Source organism: Hyperoodon ampullatus (assembly GCF_949752795.1).
Source record: "Hyperoodon ampullatus genome assembly, chromosome: 2".
In the NCBI taxonomy this organism is placed as follows: Eukaryota; Metazoa; Chordata; class Mammalia; order Artiodactyla; family Ziphiidae; genus Hyperoodon; species Hyperoodon ampullatus.
This window is the reverse complement of record NC_136915.1, coordinates 33,391,292-33,411,006: the sequence shown is the minus strand read 5'-3', so window position 1 is coordinate 33,411,006 and position 19,715 is coordinate 33,391,292. Positions and strand designations below refer to the sequence as shown.

The following is a 19,715-nucleotide window of genomic DNA, read 5'->3' as shown; positions in this document are numbered from 1 at the left end:
GCAAGAGGGGCGAGCCCGGGGAAGCAGGCTCGTGGGGCGGGGAGTAGTTCTCTTCCCCAGCCCAGAATCTGCAAGGAGCGCGGTTCTCGTTCGGTCTCTAGGGGACCACCCGGGCCTCGCTAAAGAGTCACGCCCCCACCAGGCGACCGCCGGGCTACATCAGCTCGCCGCCTGCTCTGCGCTCCCCAGTGTGCAATTCATTCCGAAGGGTACAGGGAATAGAATAGAGTGAGAGAGGGTAGCTTGGAGGGGTGGGGCTGAGACTCCACCACCCCCACCTGTCGACCGGGAGGGGCGGGGGGAGGGGCGGGGCTTGTCCCGTAGGGCCCGCCCCCGGTCTCTGAGCCCCGGGCGCGCGACTAGATATAAGGCAGCCGGGAAACAATGCGCCTGCATCTCGCGCTCCCGCGCCGCTCCCGGGAGCGTCCGGGCCGCCGTGCGCGAGCGAGGGCGGGAGCGCGCGCGGGGGGGCGAACTCCTGAGTGCGGTCCGCGCGCTTGGTGGCGCGCATGTGCATGTGTGCGGGCTGCCGGGCTGCCCCGAGCCGGCGGGGAGCCGGTCCGCTCCAGGCGGTCGGCGGCGGGAGCGAGGTGAGGCTGCGGGCGGCCGGGAAACGGGCGCGGGTCCCGGGGAACCGGCTGCAGGCTGCCTTCTGGGCACAGCGCGCCCCCGCCCGGCCCGGCCGGGCCCTGGGAGCTGCGCTCCGGGCGGCGCTGGCAAAGTTTGCTTTGAACTCGCTCCCTGCACCCTAGTCCACGCGCTGTGACCGGCTTCCCTGGGCACGCTGACCCGCGGCCGGGCTGCCGGGTTGCGAGGAAAGGGCGCGGGCTCCAAGCCGAGAGATTGGAGAGGGACGAGAGCCTGGCAGCCAGCTGTGCTGGGGGGCGGGGGGACGCCTCCCTCCCCGGGCCCGCACCCGGGTCAGCACGTCCCCCTTCCCTCCCGCAGGGAGCGGACATGGACTTCGACTCGTACCAGCACTATTTCTACGACTATGACTGCGGGGAGGATTTCTACCGCTCCACGGCGCCCAGCGAGGACATCTGGAAGAAATTCGAGCTGGTGCCGTCGCCCCCCACGTCGCCTCCCTGGGGCTCCGGTCCCGGCGCCGGGGACCCGGCCCCTGGAATTGGTCCTCCAGAGCCGTGGCCCGGAGGGGGCGCCGGGGACGAGGCAGAATCCCGGGGTCACTCGAAAGCTTGGGGCAGGAACTACGCCTCCATCATCCGCCGTGACTGCATGTGGAGCGGCTTCTCGGCCCGGGAACGGCTGGAGAGAGCGGTGAGCGACCGGCTCGCTGCTGGCGCGCCCCGGGGGAACCCGCCCAAGGCGCCCGCCGCCCTGGACTGCGCTCCCAGCCTCGAAGCCGGCAACCCGGCGCCCGCTGCCCCCTGTCCGCTGGGCGAGCCCAAGACCCAGGCCTGCTCGGGGTCCGAGAGCCCAAGCGACTCGGGTAAGGACCGCCCTGGGCCATCAAAGAGGGGGGCACCTCATGGGTGGCCAAACCTCTGCCGCTGAGGTCAGGCACTGGGTCTGCGCAAGCCCTTCCGCCACCTCCCCCTTCCTGTGGCTGAAGCTGCCGGTGTAGCCCCCAGCCGTGTCTGTCTGGCACGTGGGTGTGTTAGTAAACAGTTTGAAGAAGTGGCGTGGGAGCCAGCGTCCCTCTGATGATGATTGGAGCCCCAGGGGACAAGCGAGTCAGGGAGACAGGCTGGGGCTTGGCGCTTAGGAGGACAATACGGGGATTGGACCGTAGGGGATTTCTGTCCTCCTAAGGCTGGAAAGGGTCCCTTAAGTGTCACTCCACGCTTGAATTTTTTTTTTTTTTTCCTGTCTCTTTCTCTGGGAAACTCACTCCCCTGAGGAGAGAAGAAGCTGAGGAGTCTTTGTGCAAATCCAAAGCCTTCATCCTTTCAGAAACCTGGTCTCCTGCCTGGTTTACTTTCGAAAGACAATAATGGCTTCTCTTGCACCCCTACCCCTTACCATGTGTGCATCCACACCATCACCCATGAGACAGGTAGCGGAGGAATGACCACTCCCCATTAACAGATGGAAACAGGCTTAGAAATAGGAAATCACCAGAAGTGAACACCAGCTTCCTGCCATCCAGCCAGCCTCTTTTGCTCAGTCCTCCATCCCAACCAGGCACTTCTCTGAGGTTTAGAGGAACTTCGTGGTAGCTTATCTGAGAAGTGGTACATCTTGCCTTTTTGCTCTGGCCTGATGTGGGAAGGTGTTCCTCTAGGTCCCGCCCAGTTCATCTGAGGGCTTTCAGATGCTTCATTTGAATTCAACAAATGTTAGCTGGCCCCTACTTCGTGCTAAGCTCTGGGCTTGGTGCTGGGGTCACAGATACAGAGCTCCAGGTTCCCCTTCCCTATCCTTGAAGGCAAGTGTAAACCTCACTGAGGACAGCCTGCTGCATCCTGTGCCACCAGACTATGTTGTTCTTAGCCTAACCTCTTCTCAGAAGTGCCCATGAGAAATATTGGGGAGGGTGTTTTATGGGGTGCAAACTGAGGCTCACATCGGGAAAATCAGGACTGAAACCTCACTGTAGCTTTTAAGAATAACTTACCTGACCATTTAGAGGGAACTGGGGAATGGGTATGGAGGTTGTCATACACTTGAAGGTAAAAATAAGGATAACAAGAACAATTAAAAGTCAATTTTTTCGGTCCACTGTGTTAAGGTCATTTTTAACCTGCTTGCTTTCTACACCAAGACCTTCTGTTTGTTTAGTGGCTGGAATGGGAATTTGAGATCAAGAAACCAATAAAGATGTATCTCTACAAAGGCTGATGGAGTGGTAGAATGGAAGGAGCATTGTTTTGGGAGTCTGGAGATCTTAGTTTGAGATCCAGAACATTACAAAGGTGATGTGTGGACTTGGCTGAACTGGGTCTCAGTTTCTCCCTTTGCACATGGAGTATGACCTGATTGTCCAGCCGAGGACACTTCCTTGTCTGGGTAGAGTTAGACACTACTCTCTGGAAAGGAGAATCGTGTTGTACCTTATTTCTTCCTTAGGCAGAGCCTTCCACAGCTATGAGGTTTAACCCTGAAATATTAAAGGTTTGGGATGTGGGGAAGCCTCCTGATTCATTTTCTAACCTGCCCTTTAAACCTGAACCTGTTTGCAAGCTCCTGGTTCACCCATAGGCCACATGGCCCAGAACAAAATGCAACAGATTGCAAACAATGAGGGGGGGGTGGGAAGAGTGACTGACGGCAAAGCTCAGCCAACAGGGGCCAGAGGCTGAGTAAGACAGCCTTCAAAACACCGCTTGGCCAGCCAATCACAGTCCTTGGGGCCAGGAGGGCTGAACGGTCAGGTTTTATTAATGGAGAAATAATGCGATTGTCCACACAATGGAAGCCTTCCTGACAAAGGGGCTCAAGCATCCTGATATGCAAAAGAGGCCGAGAACTGAGCTTTTCTGTTGTCAGGCTGAAATGCATTAAGGTGGCCTACTATGCAGGGGCTGGAAAACGTGTGGAGCAGGAAGGTTCTCCCCAAATTATCCCTCTCCTGGTTGGGGTAACCTAAAAGACCTTGGAGCAAGGGAATGATGGGGGCATGTCCAGGTGTTGCTAGTGTTTTGGCCCTTGTGTCAGAACATTCCCATGCTGCTCAGTTCCTGCCCTGGCATAGGTAGCTTGGAAATGGTCGCTTGTACCTTTGTGAAGTTCCTGCAGGTTTTGCCGACCTGTGATTACAAATCCAACCCTCTTCTGGTCAGGGAAGGGGGTGGGGCAGGCAACCTATAAATGATGGATGACTCTAGAAACCCATTGAACCCAGGAGCAAAATGCTGCTAAGGCAAACCCTTTCCCTCCCCTCTGGGTGAGGAGGGATGGGTTGTAGCCCTCCCTTCTCCGACTCTTCAGCTGAAAGGGGCGGCAGAATAGAGAGGTGGGGGAATAATAGGATTTATAACTTGTGAAAAGTAACAATTCCCAAGTGCAGGCTGTGCTGGGCTGGAACAAAGGGCAGCTCTGCCCACAGACCCCTCATTTACAATTCTGATGGGCCATGAAAGAGCCCGACTGGGGAAGATCTTTAGAGCTAAACTTTGTCCCAGGCTGATAGCTCTTTTTCTCCATCCCCTCAGTGGGGGAGGGGAGAGCCTGTGCAGACTGGGGGCTGTTGGCTTGGGTCTGCCTTTTGTTCTTATCTAAGCCTTGCTGTGCAAAGAGAAATTGGAGAATATTTTCCTTCTTGCTTATTTCACTTCCTTTCCTTCACACTGCCCTTAGCCTCATTACAGATGAATCAGCTGTCTTTCTCCTCCCTTGAATTTGTTTATATCTAAATTGGGAAAATGTCACCTCCTTTCCCGAACTCCAATATAGGGTCTGAGTACGTGTTTCTCATGGGGTGTGTTTCTTCTGTTGATCTCTCTTCTTGGACAGAGGGTGAAGAAATCGACGTTGTGACCGTGGAGAAGAGACAGTCCCTGGGTGTCCGGAAGCCGGTCACCATCACAGTGCGAGCAGACCCTTTGGACCCCTGCATGAAACACTTCCACATCTCCATCCATCAACAACAGCACAACTATGCTGCCCGTTTTCCTCCAGAAAGCTGCTCCCAAGGAGAGGCTCCAGGGCGAGGGCCCCAAGAAGAGGGTCTGGAGAGAGATGTACCAGAGGAAAAGGAAGATGAGGCAGATGAAGAAATTGTGAGCCCCCCGCCTGTAGAAAGAGAGCCTCCCCAGTCCTGCCACCCCAAACCTGTCAGTTCTGACACTGAGGACGTGACCAAGAGGAAGAACCACAACTTCCTGGAGCGCAAAAGACGGAATGACCTCCGTTCCAGGTTCTTGGCCCTGAGAGACCAGGTGCCCACCCTGGCCAGCTGCTCCAAGGCCCCCAAAGTAGTGATCCTGAGCAAGGCCTTGGAATACTTGCAAGCCCTGGTGGGGGCTGAGAAGAGGATGGCTACAGAGAAAAGGCAGCTCCGGTGTCGGCAGCAGCAACTGCAGAAAAGAATTGCGTACCTCAGTGGCTACTAACTGACCAAAAAGCCTGACTGCTCTGTCTTAACAAAGACCCGAATTTATTTTTTAACCTCCCCTATCCCCCATAGGAATTTGCACATTTTGGTTCCAGTGGGACAGCCTGGACAGTAGATCCCAGAATGCATTGCAGCCGGAGCACACACAAGAAGGGCTTGCATTCTTGGAAACCTTGCAACCCAGCTCTCCCTCTGCCCTGACTCATGGGAGCGCTGTGGCTTCTCTGACGCCTTTGGCTTCTCAGGCAGACAGCTGACTGAGGAGCCTTGGGGTCTGCCTAGCTCACTAGCTCCGAAGAAAAGCCCGACAGATGCTATGCAACAGGTGGTGGACGTCGTCGGGGGGCTCCAGCCTGCATGAAATCTCACACTCCGGATGAGCTTTAAGCTGGGAAAGGATGCTCCCACTGGTGTCTCTGGGGTGACGCTGGGACAGCTGGGCCTGGATACTCTCCCTGAGGCTCCTTTTTCCAGGAGACATACAAGCTGTCTTGGGTGAAGATGAGCTCGCAGACTTGATCAGCAGGGACCATTACCTCACTGTCAGACACTTTACAGTAGCTGAGGAGTTGGACACCTTTAATATATATATTCTGATGTTAAATGACACCCCTCCTCCCACCACTCTCCAGGCTGCGACCTTGAGAACATTTAAAGAGCTTGGCCTCTAGATTCTTTGTCTAAAAGCCCCCTGGGACCTTTCCTCTGAGGGCAGAGACCATTCAGTCCTCCCCAGGGACTTTTTTGTTTCCTTCTGCCGTTGTTATGCAATGGGCTCTAAGGCACCCCCTTTCCCACAGGTCAGAAATATTTCCCTGGGACACAGGGCAAAGTGTCCCAGACTGTGGCCTGGGGAAGGCTTGGAGTCCTGGCTGTAAACCTGTTCCCTGCCCAGGTGTTTTCCATGTTAGAATTTTCTCAAAGCAGATGTCAGGCACCTGGGGAGGGAGAACTGTACCACTTCCTCTTTCCCACCTCCCTCTCGTCTCAATCCCTGACTGATAAGTTTGAAGTTCTACTAGGACCGTGCAAACCTGTCCTTCTCATGCAACTCCAAGGAGCTTGCTGGCTCTGTAGCCACCCTTGGCCTTCTGCCAGCTTGACATGAGTCAGATCCTTTTCCCAGAATCTGGGCCTTACTGCAGTTCTTACTGGGAGAGCTGCTGGGACGCATCCAGTGCTCTGGAAGGCAGAGTAGCTTCCTGGTGGGTTTTTAAGGAGCTTCTAGGAGCTCGGCTTAGTGGACCATGATGGATTTTACCCCAGCTGGACTGAGCCTCTCCAAGTGGATTCCAGGCGCAGCCTCCGTTCTGAGAAAGGCACCCAACCCAACAGGTGTCATGTGGGCAACCTCAGCAGCCCCTAAGCCTAGCCTGGAAGAAAGACCAGCCCCTCCAGAACTCTGCCCAGGGCAGCAGGTGCCTACTGGATGGGGGTTTGAAAGTAGGGGAAGGAAGGATGGTAGAGTGCTGTACATGGCTCTGGGAAGCCAGCTGCTACTTCCAAACCTATTATGCATGAGGGTCTGTTCCTGAGGTTGCTTCCTGGCCTCAGAGAACCCCAGTGGAAGTTTGGAAAAAGCCTCCCTACCTTCTGGAGCATGGTTTTTGGGAGCCAACTGACTTCTGGAACTGTCTTTGGAGAACAGTTGAGATGTAGGTTACTGATGTCTCACCTGAATAGCTTGTGTTTTATGAGCTGCTGTTGGGTATTATGCCGGCAGCAGTCTTCTTTTTTTTTTTAATACTGTATTTTTGTATGCCTTTTGCAAAGTGGTGTTAATTGTTTTTGTACAAGAAAAAAGCTCTGGGGCAATTCTCCTGTTGCAAGAGTCTGATTTATTTTAAAAGGCAGGTTTACCTGAAATTTTGTATTTAGTTGTGATTACTGATTGCCTGATTTTAAAATGTTGCCTTCTGGAACATCTTCTAATAAAAGATTTCTCAAACATGTCAGAGTGGGGGCAGAGCTTATGCCCACCGCATCCCCCGGAACCAAGGAAAATTGTTTCAGGGTAGCCACGAGTGATCTCTAACCATGTTGCTAACCTGGTCACTCCACTTTGGGTTCCTGAAATGCCATTTCAGACATGTCTAAACAATGTAGGTTCAGTACTCGGTAAGCACTCTTGTGAATTGCAGAGGGCTGAATCTGTATTTTAGAAGGCTTGAAATCCCAGGGTTCCACCATTTACTCGTCCTGTGCTTTTAGCTTTACCTAAAAGCTAAAAGCCCTAGTCTGTTACTTGTAAAGCGGGGATAAATGCTACTTCACAAGGGGTTGGCAGGCATTAAATGAGGGCTAAACTTTTTTTTTTTCTTTTTTCTTGTTTTCGGCCACATGGCTTGTGGGATCTTAGTTCCTCGACCAGGGATAGAACCCAGGCCCTTAGCAGTGAGTGTGCAGAATCTTAACCACTGGACCATCAGGAAATTCCCAAAGTATAGACTTTAAACCACTTTCTAAACTATAAACCCTTAAATCCTTTAGGGTGGTACTGTTCTTACCTTAGTGGTATTTGCAGGACGTCTTTTTAATGCCTTTTTTTTTTTTTGGCCATGCCCCATGGCTTGCAGGATCTTAGTTCCCTGACCAGGGATCGAACCTGTGGTCCCTGCAATGGAAGCGCAAAGTCCTAACCACTGGACCACCAGGGAAGTCGCTTGCAGGGTGTCTTTTTAAAAATTCTATGAGGGGGCTTCCCTGGTGGTGCAGTGGTTGAGAGTCTGCCTGCCGAAGCACGGGACACAGGTTTGTGCCCCTGTCCGGGAAGATCGCGCATGCCGCGGAGCGGCTGGGCCCGTGAGCCATGGCCACTGAGCCTGCGCATCTGGAGCCTGTGCTCCGCAACGGGAGAGGCCACAACAGTGAGAGGCCCGTGTACCAAAAATATTATTAAAAATTCTATGAGAATTGGTGGTGTGATGTGATTTTTTTTTCTTTCTCCCTTGATTAATAAAGGAAAATGAAGGCTCCCTTTCCCTCCCATAGTTCTCAGAAACTTGCCGTAAATGCAAGAGGGGAGAATTTATTAATAGCCATTCCTCATGGAGCACTGCCTATGTCTAAGCACCCTGCTCCTTCCTACACATTATACCACACCAACCACATGCCAAGGCCTACAGAAGAGGGAACTGAGGTTCTAAGAGTGAAACTTAACTGCCCAGCATTACACAGCTAGTAAGTAAATGAGTTCAAGGGATTTGAAACCAGCTCTCCCTATCTGCAGAGCCAGAGTTGTGAACCACTGCATAATAATGATCAGCTTGTTTTGTTAGCATAGGGTGTGTGAAGGAAGTAGACAGGGAATTTCATCACTTAACTGCTTGCTGGAATTGTCTCCCCTTGGGGCCACTGTGCCTGCCACTTACTGGGATGAAGTGGAGCAAATGTTCCATGACCAGCCACTCTGCTGCATTTGTGGGCTGGGTAGATTCGTCTTGCCCCAGAGAGGTGCCTTCTGGGACTGAGAAAGGAAAACAGTTGCTGTTCATAGAGGCATGAGCATCATGGTGGGAGAAGGCCACTTTGTCTCATGTAATCCTGCTTTACAGCTGAGACCTGAGTCGGTATTGCCCACCTGCACTCCTGTGAAGCCTGAGTTGAGTCCAAAAGCTACTATTGATGTAAATTCCTCACATTTACAAAGTGACCCTCATCACAGCCTGGTAAATAAGCAATATCTGCCACTTGGTACTGGAGCCCAGACAGGTTTTTTTTTTTTTGGCTGCACTGTGCGGGCTTTCGGGATCTTAGTTGCCCGACCAAGGATTGAACCCACACCCCCTGCAGTGGAAGAGCAGAGTCCTAACCACTGGACCACCAGGGAATTCCCTCAGACAGTTTTCTTGCTCAAGGTCACAGAACAGAATCCTAATCCCAAACCCAGTCTCCTGTCAGGTAAACTTCCCACTCCACCCCCACTGCCCCTATGTCCCCAAACCCAGGACATAAATAGCTGTTTGATAAAAACAGTCTTGGATTACTGGGATTCTTTTCTTAAAACTCCATTTCCAGGACTTCCCTGGTGGCGCAGTGGTGAAGAATCCGCCTGCCAATGCAGGAGACATGGGTTCGCGCCTTAGTCTGGGAAGATCCCACATGCCGCGAAGCAACTAAGCCCGTGCGCCACAACTATTGAACCTGCGCTCTAGAGCCCACAAGCCACAACTACTGAGCCCATGCGCCACAACTACTGAAGCCTACGCACCTAGAGCCCATGCTCCGCAACAACAGAAGCCACCACAATGAGAAGCCCGTGCACCGCAACGAAGAGTAGCCCCCGCTCGCCGCAACTAGAGAAAGCCCAAGTGCAGCAATGAAGACCCAGCGCAGCCAAAAATAAATAATAAATAAATAAATTAATTAAAACTCCATTTCCCTCTTTTAGTTATAGTCACTCTGTTCCCAGTGCATTCATCCTTCCACTTGTCAAGAAACTAGGTTGTAGAGCTTCTCTCGCTTTACTAGACCTTAAAAGAATTCATGAGCCCTCGATAAAATCTTAGGGACTCCTAGGTACAGGCCTTAACGCTGATGCTGATGTGGTTTTACATACCTTAACTCTCACAATAACCTGGAGATCAGGGTGGTGTCAGCCCCATTTCACAGGTGAGCAAACTGAAGCTCAGAGACAGTTAAGTCATTTGTCTGAGCCCAGGCAGCTAGTACCAACTGTCTGCCTCTAAGCTTCAGCTCCTTTGAGTCTGACTGTTGAGAAAGGATTGGGAATAAAGCCATCTCCTGGGGGGAAGGGAGGGTGTTTCTGGTATGTGAAGTATTTCAAGCTCCTTCCTAGCTCACTTCTGCAGGCTCCTACCTCTATCTTTGTCTGAAAATAGCCATGAGATTATTCCTGGATTTCGGAGAACAATTTCTACAAATTAGGTTTTCCTCTGAATAGTACACCTAAGGGACTAAGTACACAACTCGGGGTTGTGGACGTAGACAATAAAGGACAGCTGAGAAGCCACACGTGGAGTGGAAAAGAAAGGCCATCCTCTCTGTTAGACAATCAAAGGCTAAACCAAGTGCTTAACTCCTGCCCCTATTGACAGCTATTTTGGGGAACTGAGACAGGTTGAACTATCTCAAAAGTGCTGAATTTGTCTTAAGTGCCCCCTGGGGTCAGGATATTTCAGAATATGCACATTAGAAGGAGAAGGGGATGATGGGGATGGCTTTGTTGATCTGGAAGTTGATAGGGAGTGTGAAAGAGGATTCTAAGGATAAGATAACCAGTTGGGAGGTGACTGATGACTGGTGACTGGGGAAGGTAAAGGGGAGGTCTGTAAATGTGTCAGTTAAGGTTCCCTTGGGGTGTGGGCATTTCTACTTTAAGCCCAGTGGACAGCTCTTCTTAATGTCTTTATTTAGAACTGCTGCCAAAGGGATCAACTGTATTAAGATTACCATTCTTTTGGTGAGCAAATCTAAATATGTTCTTAAAGTCTCTAATCAGGTGAGTTATTAAACAATTAGACTCAGTGCCAGGGGTCCAGTCGGTGCCCATGAAGTAAGTGTTGGATTGCCTCTAAACTTGTGGGAAGCAGTATGGTTAAGTAGCCTCCCACACCCAACAGAGCTCCATTCCAAATCAGGCTCTGTATTTTCCAGCTTTGTGAGCTCGGACAAATTATTAACATCTCCCAGTCCCAGTTTCCACATCTGTAAAACAGGTATAAATCATAGTACCTGCTTCTTTGGGTTGTTGTGAACAATATTAAGTGCTCAGTAAATGATTAGTATTATTTAAACCATCTAACAAGCCACACAGATCAGTCATATTTGGAAGGTGATAGGTAAAATAAGAAATCTTCCCAGAAGGGGTACTTAAAGTAATCTGAAATGGACATATTAATGTCTCAAGAGGCAATAAATCATCAGGGAAGGAGGAGACAGGATTTTGGGAGACTGAGATGAACAGAGGAGTAAAGGAGGGCAAAGACCTGAGCCTCTGACTGGTCCACAGCATCTCATGACCCATGGCAGGCAGGAGCTGTGAGTCTGTGATGCTGTTGCACATAAGGGCCCTCCATTGTCCTCACTGGGCACTGCAGTGTCTTCAAACTGAGCTGGAGTCAATGACTCCATTCAGTCATTAAATCCTCTAATGCCTATTTTTGTTCAGGCAATGATCCTCGAACCTGAGTGGACCTTAAGAATCTATGCATCCCCAAGACCCTGATGTAGTAGGTCAGGACCAGGAATCTACATTGCTGACAAGCAAGCAGGGAGGTCTTGAGGTCACACTTAGAAAAACATTGGAACAAGGGGTTGGAGCCATGTCCTGTGGAGATACAAAAATATTCACAGAAGGTGGTATAGATGGCATAGTAAAATGGTTAAGAACAGGGACTTGGGGTTACTACCTATGTGATGTTGGGGAATATCACTCAACCCCCTTGAGTCCTAGAAGTTTCCTTCTTCTCTAAAATGGATATAATATTAACATCTACCTCATAGGACTGTTGCAAAGATTAAATAAGTTACTATATTTAAAGTGCTTAGGACTTCCCTGGTGGCGCAGTGGTTAAGAATCCACCTGCCAATGAAGGGGACAAAGGTTTGATCCCTGGTCTGGAAAGATCCCACATGCTGTGGAGCAACAAAGCCCATGCGCCACAACTACTGAGCCTGTGCTCTAGAGCTCTCAAGCCACAGTTACTGAAGCCTAGAGCCCGTGCTCCGCAACAAGAGAAGCCACCACAATGAGAAGCCCGCGCACTGTAACGAAGAGTAGCCCCTGCTTGCAGCAACTAGAGAAAGCCCGTGCACAGCAACAAAGACCCAACGCGGCCAAATATAGATAAATAAATAAATTAATTAAAATAAAATAAAGTGCTTAGAATAGTGCCCACATAGTAAGAGCAATGATATATGAAGTGATGGTTCCTTATGGAAGTTTATGAGTGTGCAAACATGATCACAAAGAAAAGCAATATGTGTCTCAGACAAGGGCTGCAAGCCTCAGAAGGGGAAGAGAGCACTTTGGAGTCGTCAAGAAAGTTCTTGTTGGAGCTACTGTGACTTTAACTGGAAATACGAGTTCCAGGAGTATTTGGCTAGGTGAGGAGGAAGAAGGTGTTCTAAGCTAAGGGAATAGCTATGCGGAAGAGAGGATTGGGAAGGTTGTGTGGAATCTGGGGAAGGGGGAGGAATCTGGTCTGATTTGCAGGCCAGGTGGTCTCATTTTTACAAAACATGAGGGGTTGCCCTGGATTTCTAAGAGGATCTTTTTGCCACAAACATCCTCTGTGATTCTTTGAAATAGGGAAGTCAGGAAAAGAAACTGATTGTGGTTTGGGACACAATGAGATTGAGGTAATGGGGTCATTCAAAATAGAGCACCCAACAGGAAATTGGAAATGTGACATTAAAGTTTTAGAAAGGGGGTTGAAATGAAGATACAGATTTGAGACTCATCAATATATGAAGATGATGAAGGCCCACAGTGCCAAGCCACAAGAAAGAGACAGGGCCAGAGAAGTAGAGGAGAGGGATTGAGGGAGCCATGAGATTAGAACGGGAAAAGACCTCTGATGGCTCTGCATCTTTTGCCCTTTTGCACTTCCCCACTCTGATTTTGCAGCCTTCGGGGATCCCTGTGTGTGTGTAGGCTCTCATGGAGATCTGAGAAGGCAGGAAGTGAGCTCTCTTTGAGAAAATTCTGGTGTGCTCTGGAGCAAACTCTATAACTCAACTTTAGGAGTTACAGAAACCGTGGTAAATCCATGGTTTATGGTGAGCTCTACTCTCTTCTTCCCCTCACTTGTTTTGAGCCATTCCGATGCTCCTAGATTTGAATTGGCCAATCACCAATGGCAACAGTAATGGAAGCAGCCATTCCCCAAACTAATAGAAGGTGTTGTGATTACTCCCAGGCACTGTACTGGGTTGTATATTGTCCCCCACTAAATTCATGACTATCCAGAACCTGTGAATATGCCCTTATTTGGAAATACGGTCTTTGCAGATATAATCAAGTTAAGATGAGGTCATACTGGATTAGGGTGGGCTCTAATCCAGTGACTAGTGTCCTTAAGAGAGGGAAATTCTCGGGCTCCCCTGGTGGTGCAGTGGTTAAGAATCTGCCTGCCAATGCAAGGAACACGGGTTTGAGCCCTGGCCTGGGAGGATCCCACATGCCGCAGAGCAACTAAGCCCATGCACCACAACTACTGAGCCCACGTGCCACAACTACTGAAGCCTGCGTGCCTACAGCCCACGCTCAGCAACAAGAGAAGCCACCGCAATGAGAAGCCCGCGCACTGCAACGAAGAGTAGCCCCCGCTCGCTGCAACTAGAGAAAGCCCGCATGCAGCAACGAAGACCCAACACAGCCAAACATTAAAGAAACAAACAAATAAATAAATAAATTTATTTTTAAAAAAAGAGAGAGAGGGAAATTCTCGGACAGAGACACACGTACAACAGAGAAGATGGCCATGTGAGATAAGCAGGATTGGAGTTATCCTGCCACAAACCAAGGAATGTCAAGGATTCCCAGCAACCACCAGAAGCTAGAAGAGGCAGGGAAGGATTCTTCCCTAGAGGGGAAGCATCGAGTGTGGCCCTACCAATGCACTGATTTTGGGTTTCTAGACTCCAAAACTGTGAGAGAATACATTTCTGTTTTTTTAAGCCACCCAGTTTGTGGTAATTTGTTATGGTAGTCCTAGGAAACAAATACAGTCACCATGTTCATCATGAAATATTCCTGCATGAAACATTTTTTATTTGGGGTGCCTAATTAGGATGGGGGTCAGGCTGCAAAGGCACTTTGCTTTTTTGTTTTAATTTGTGATTAAAAAAAAATTTTTTTTTTGGCTGTGCGGCTTGCAGTATCTTAGTTCCCTGATGAGGGAATGAACCCGGGACCCCAGCAGTGGAAGCATAGAGTCCCAACCACTGGACTGCCTGGGAATTCCCTGCACTTTGGATTGTACCAAAAAGCTAGTGTTTATCTTTGACCCAACTTTCTTCTCTTACCTTGGGAACAGATGCTTCAGGCCTTCCATGACATATACCTCCTCCTTTCCACGTCACAGCATCCTGTAGAATTCCAAAAAGTTCAAACTTCCTGGATGCTCCATTTTGAATGACCCTTCCACTCTCAATGGCTTCACCTTTACCTTCTCCTTATGTTTCTTTCTTTTTGTAAAAAAAATTTTAATTGGGTCATCACCTAGATTTCCCCTCTAACTTTCTGCACTCCTCCCTTTCTCCTTTTCTGCCATGTTCCCATGCCCATTCCACCCCACATACTGCTCTCAATTTCCTAAAGAATGTGAGGCAACCTAGAGGTTGCACATCCTGACTACCCAGCTGCCCTAGGGTACAGCACACCCACACCGGCGGTAACAATTAGGTGGCTGACTGTGGACTTTCAGAAGGGCAGGCAAGAATTATTACCCTCCAAGTAATTTGAGAATACCTAGTACCTCATTCCTGCATTTTAGACATGCTCTTCCAGACCGAACGTATTCCAGCATTTTTGCCTTGTAAACTAGATTTTTTTTTAACCCCAAATAATCTGTAAGCAGTGGAGTGTGTTGAGATGGGCTTCTGCATCCTCACCTCTAGATATACACATACACTTTGAGTGAGAGACTCCCTTTCCTGTTGAGCTATCTTTCAGAATAAGCTATTTCCCATCTGGCCTCATACAAGGCAGAGAGGGGTCAGGGCTAATACCTGGGCATGACCACAAATAGCTTTTCTGACTCCCTTTTGCCGCCTTTTGTCTCCTTATTACCCTGCAAAGCTGCCCATTAGAGGGTTTTATGTTGTTTTTTATAAATACTTATTAACTCTTGATCATAGACTTCAATTTCCCAATTTTCCCTTGAACTTAATCTCTCTAATTAGGATTTCAAGTTACAGATTATCTTTCAGGAACTATTCTTAGTATAATTTAGAGTTCAGAAGATCATTAGGGAGACAGAGGTACAAATAAAATAGCCCAAAGGTATTAAAAAAATATGTTCCCATTCTCCTTTGGTGGGGCTGGCAGAATTACAATGAATGGAAATGGTATGATGTTTTTTTCTCACTTCTCCTCATTTGTTTTGGACCACAGGTTCCATTCTGATTTAGGAGTCTTTCCTGCTCAGTATTTCAGTGATAATTCTCCCCATGGTCTACAGGATCCCTGTTCTCTTTGTTTCTATAGCAACAGTCCTGTGTTGCTTGGCTAGAAGCAATTTTCTGCTGCTGTGGTGAAGCCCCATTTTTTCATTCCTTGCTCCCCAGTTGCCTTGGTAACCAGCCTCTCCCTCTTCTGGTTTCTCAGTGGTAAATTCCACCACCACCACCCCCCTTCTCTCTCTCTTTCTCTCTCTCATAACAGTCACCTGGTCATGACTTGGACAGTACTTTCCCATCTGTGAGTGAGCCTCGTCTGTCATGGTCAGATTGTCATCATGAAATTAGCCTCCCTTTTGCTTTATTTGCATCATTTCTCCGGCCTGCCTTCTTTCTGCTTGTTGTCAAGGTAACCGTACCCTCGGAAAATCTGCAGGCAAAGGCTCTACAGTTAACAACCATCATGTGAGAGTGTCTGCCAATATGTGGCCACACATCTTGATTTTAAAACCAGCCCCAGGCGGGTACCACAAATTGGAGAGAACAAGCCTTTTGATCAAAGCAGGCTGGATTGAGAAAAGGAGGTACAAGGACCCTGGGATACATGTGACTACAAGGTTTAGGCTGGGTCTGCAAGAATGGCCATTATGCCAGGGGTGATCCAAGTGATTGAGAAATGTATTTATTGGCAGTCATTCAGGGCAGGCCTATCATATTCTCTAACCGTCCAGGGGTGATTCCTCTGACCCAAGGGTGATATGACCTGTGAGCTAGGCAGAGCCAGGTAGTAATCTCAGGCAGAAAGCAATTAAGACTCTTAAACTGGCTAACAAAGGGTTAGTAGAATAGGTATTTAGGCACTTTCACACATTACTGAAAATTCCTCTGCCCTTAGGCTGCTGCTCTAACCTCTTTAGTAAGGCAGATGGGGTGTTACTATTATAATACAAAATGTTTAACAAATGGTGGTGATTATGTGCCAGGGCGTTGTAGCAGGCACTTTTCAGGCATTACTTCATTTTCTCCTTATGGCAGTCCTGAGAGGTACTTAAGGATGAGAAAACTGAGGCTAAGAGAATTGTGTGAAGTCACTCAGCTGGTAAGTGGCAGAGTGGGGATTTGAACCCATGTTCATCTGGTTCCAAAGTTCTTTTTTTTCTTTTCTTTTTTTTTTTTGGCCACACGCCACATGCAGGATCTTAGTTCCCCAACCAGGGATCCAACCCGTGCCCCCTGCAGTAGAAGCGCGGAGTCTTAACCACTGGACCGCCAGTGAAGCACCCCCATAGCCCTTCTTTTTTTTTTTTTTTTTTTCCTTGCTGTACGCGGGCCTCTCACTGCTGTGGCCTCTCCCGTTGTGGAACACAGGCTCCGGACGCGCAGGCTCAGCGGCCATGGCTCACGGGCCCAGCCGCTCTGCGGCATGTGGGATCTTCCCGGACCGGGGCACGAACCCGTGTCCCCTGCATCCGCAGGCAGACTCTCAACCACTGCGCCACCAGGGAAGCCCCATAGCCCTTTCTTAAAGGTTGTGTAGTCCACAGAATTTTGGTCCTCTCTGGACCTAGTTTTCCCCACCCCCACTTTAATCTGAGGGTTTGCTACTATTTTATCCTTTCTGCCTTCCTTATTTTTTCTCTTTGTATGTTGTGGGTTGTTTACTTGCTTGTTTTTTATCTGTTCTCACCCCATCTCTTGCATCTTTTCGCCAAATAGATGAAAAATCTTGTTCCGCCTTATGATTGTGTCTCAGTTTGAGCTGTTGGGTGAAAACATTAGAGCAGCGGCCCTTGCCTGAGAACTGGGTAGATCTGATCCTGGAGAACGCCACACCTCTGAGCTCACTGGCTGTAGCACTAGATATGCAAGCCATTCTCCCCTCAACCAACAATTATTGGGTGTCTGTTCGGTATCAGGTACTGTACTGGAGATACAGTAGTGACCTAGGCAGAATCTGTTCCTTGCCTTTATAGAACTAACAGTCTGGAGAGAAAGTCAGACAATGGACAAGAGGTCAATATATAATTTCATATTGTAATTACCGCTATGAAGAAAAAGAACTGGGTGCCGTGAAAGAGAGAATAATATGGATAGATCTATTTTAGATACGACTGCCATGCCCCACTTAAGAGAGGAGGTAGTTGAGGTTCTCACATCAGCAGCTAGTTGATGGCAGTCACAGCGGGAGCTTCTGAGCGTGGGGACCTGGGTCCCTCACCTCCTTCCTCTCTCCGCACCCTCCCTTCAGAGCCCGAGGTCCGCGCAGGCGCACTGACGGTTGCCATGGGGACAGCTGCTCCTGCGCAAGCGTAGACTTCTTTAAGATGGCGGCAGTGGCGGCTGCACGAGCTGTGTCTGCGGGCCCTGGGCTCCGGGGCCTGAAACGGACACTGCCTCTTGTAGTAATTCTCGGGGCCACGGGCACCGGCAAATCCACGCTGGCGTTACAGCTAGGCCAGCGACTCGGTGGCGAGATCGTCAGCGCTGACTCCATGCAGGTATGACAGTGCGGCTGTCCCCAGCCTGATAAACCGGAGGCCGTGCGTGGGCCTCTGGCTGAGTGGATACCCTGTCGCTTGATGGTAGTGGGTGAACCCCGAGGTTTGTGGGGCGGAGGGGGCCGGAGAAGGGCACCCATAATTCCTAGGCGCCCACCATATGCCGGACATCGTGCCAGGTGTTTCACTGCCATCACCTCATTTACTTCTCAGGATATCACTGTTTGGTGTAGGTACTGTTATTATCTCCATTTACCGATGAGGGAATTCACCTAGGGAGGTGAAACGACTATCTCTGTGTCACTAAGCGAATACGTGGAGATGGTATTTGAACCTATAAGGTTGACCTATGGGTGTCCATTATATACCTTCTGAAGGAAAATTATTCCAGAGCTTTTGCTATTTAGAGTTCCCAGCGACACCAGGATAAATCATTTACCATCTACGAGTGTCTGCTGAGGGAATGAAGCAGGGTGGATAATCAGGAGACCTGGATTCTCCTCCCTCATCAGCCATCGGCCACGTGACCTAAACAGCGTCGGTTTGGGGGGACGTTATTTATCTGTGAAGTGGAGAAAATGCCGCCTACTTCACAGGGTTCTGGTGCTTAATAAGTGAGAACATGAGTGTTAGAAAGGAGAGCAGGGTGGCCTGTCCTGAAAAAGTCCAGGCACTTGGCAAATGCTTTATGATGCTGAGATTTTTAACTTACCGGCTGATGGGAATCAGGAGGCTTTGCCCTCTTCCTTGAGCCACAGGGAGGCCCAGAAGGAGTGTGTACACATCACACCTGGGAGCATTTGTGCTCCGATTGAGGATGGGTGACATTTGGGGTAAATCTCCGATGGAGGAATTACAAGTTAAGAGTTTTCACAGTGTAAATGAGATGCTCGGTGAAATGCCCGGTGCTGAACTTAGCACCTGATGGGTATTCAGGAAGGAGGGGCAGTCCTTCTCCCCACTGTACCCCGTAAACTCTGGGCATGGTTTCCACCCTCATTAATTCATGTGGGATGACACGACCATCAACACACATCAGATGATTAGAATAATTCAAGAAACCTTTGTTCACAACCTCTACTTTGTGCTGGCTTTGAGAGGCAGACTTTAGCTCAAATCCCAGCCTTGCCTTTTCTAAGATATGCAACCTCAGCCTGACCTCTTCATGTCTTTGTTTCTTCTGTAAAATAGGAAGAATAATATCAATAACACGATATTACTGTGATGGTTAAATGAAATTAAATATGTAAAGCACTTAATACAATATCAGGCACACAGTAAGTGCTAAAAATATGATTAGGTGCTATTTTCTGCAAGGTCCTTTTGGAGAGACAAAACTGCAATCCCTGTCTTCAAGGAGTTTTAGTCCAGATAAACATGAAACAAAGCAAGTCAATACGTGTTTGAAGTGAGTTATTAATGATGCTTTGCAAGGGGTGGGGATGGGAGGTGGGGAGGAGAGAGACTGCCGTGTTAGATCTTATGATAAACCATAGAATTTCTGAGAAGAGAGAAATCAGTGAAAGCTGATATAGTCATGGAAAGCTCTGTGAAAAGGGACTTGAAGGATAGGTGAGTTTTAGATAGATAAAGAAGAAAAGGCATTGTATCAAAGGAAGGAAAGTGAGTGAAGATTTAGAAGGTGAAATGAGCTTAGTGTGCATGTAGGACAGTGAAAGGAGACTATTTAACAGGTATTGTAGATATTGTGGAATGGGGGATGAGTAACATGATGAAGACAGTGTGTAAGAAGCATTCATTTGCGAGCAGTATGCCGATGAATTGAATTTGGGGGTAGGTGGGAGGGGCATACCAAAAAAAAAAATCCAAGAATGTAGTAATAATAGATCTTTGGCTTGATACTTCCGAGACTTGGGTAATATGGGCTTCAGTAAGATGGCGTTTCACGGATAATATCTAAGGTCCATTGCAGTCTTAATGTTCTGTAATTTTGGGCTGGTATGTTAGTGGGAATGAATGGAAGAGAAAGATGTAACGTTTTGAAGGTAGTATCATGTTACAGTATGAGTTGGTCACTGATTGTGGAAAGAAGAGAGCAATGCACACAGTGTGTTTCAGGTTTGTGTGCCTGGGAGAGTATGGTGAGCCTG

General features: G+C 49.0%; 2 protein-coding genes across 3 annotated transcripts in view; both read left to right on the top strand.

Annotated features, from left to right (window-relative positions):
• Window positions 1-500: 500 nt before the first annotated feature.
• MYCL (MYCL proto-oncogene, bHLH transcription factor) lies at window positions 501-5,018 on the top strand (the record flags this gene model as incomplete). The annotated part of the gene is made up of 3 exons (XM_079696680.1): window positions 501-590; window positions 949-1,453; window positions 4,420-5,018. The coding sequence occupies exons 1-3, from the start codon at window positions 510-512 to the stop codon at window positions 5,016-5,018; spliced, it is 1,185 nt and encodes a 394-aa protein (XP_079552806.1). The 5' UTR covers window positions 501-509.
• Window positions 5,019-17,430: 12,412 nt separating this feature from the next.
• Window positions 17,431-19,715, top strand: part of TRIT1 (tRNA isopentenyltransferase 1) — a gene marked incomplete at its 5' end in the record, with an annotated part of 42,373 nt that continues 40,088 nt past the window's right edge. For both annotated transcript variants that reach the window (XM_079697579.1, XM_079697578.1), the window contains one exon: window positions 17,431-17,604. In XM_079697579.1, the coding sequence (XP_079553705.1) occupies window positions 17,431-17,604 (174 nt within the window). The remainder of the gene's footprint in view (window positions 17,605-19,715) is intronic.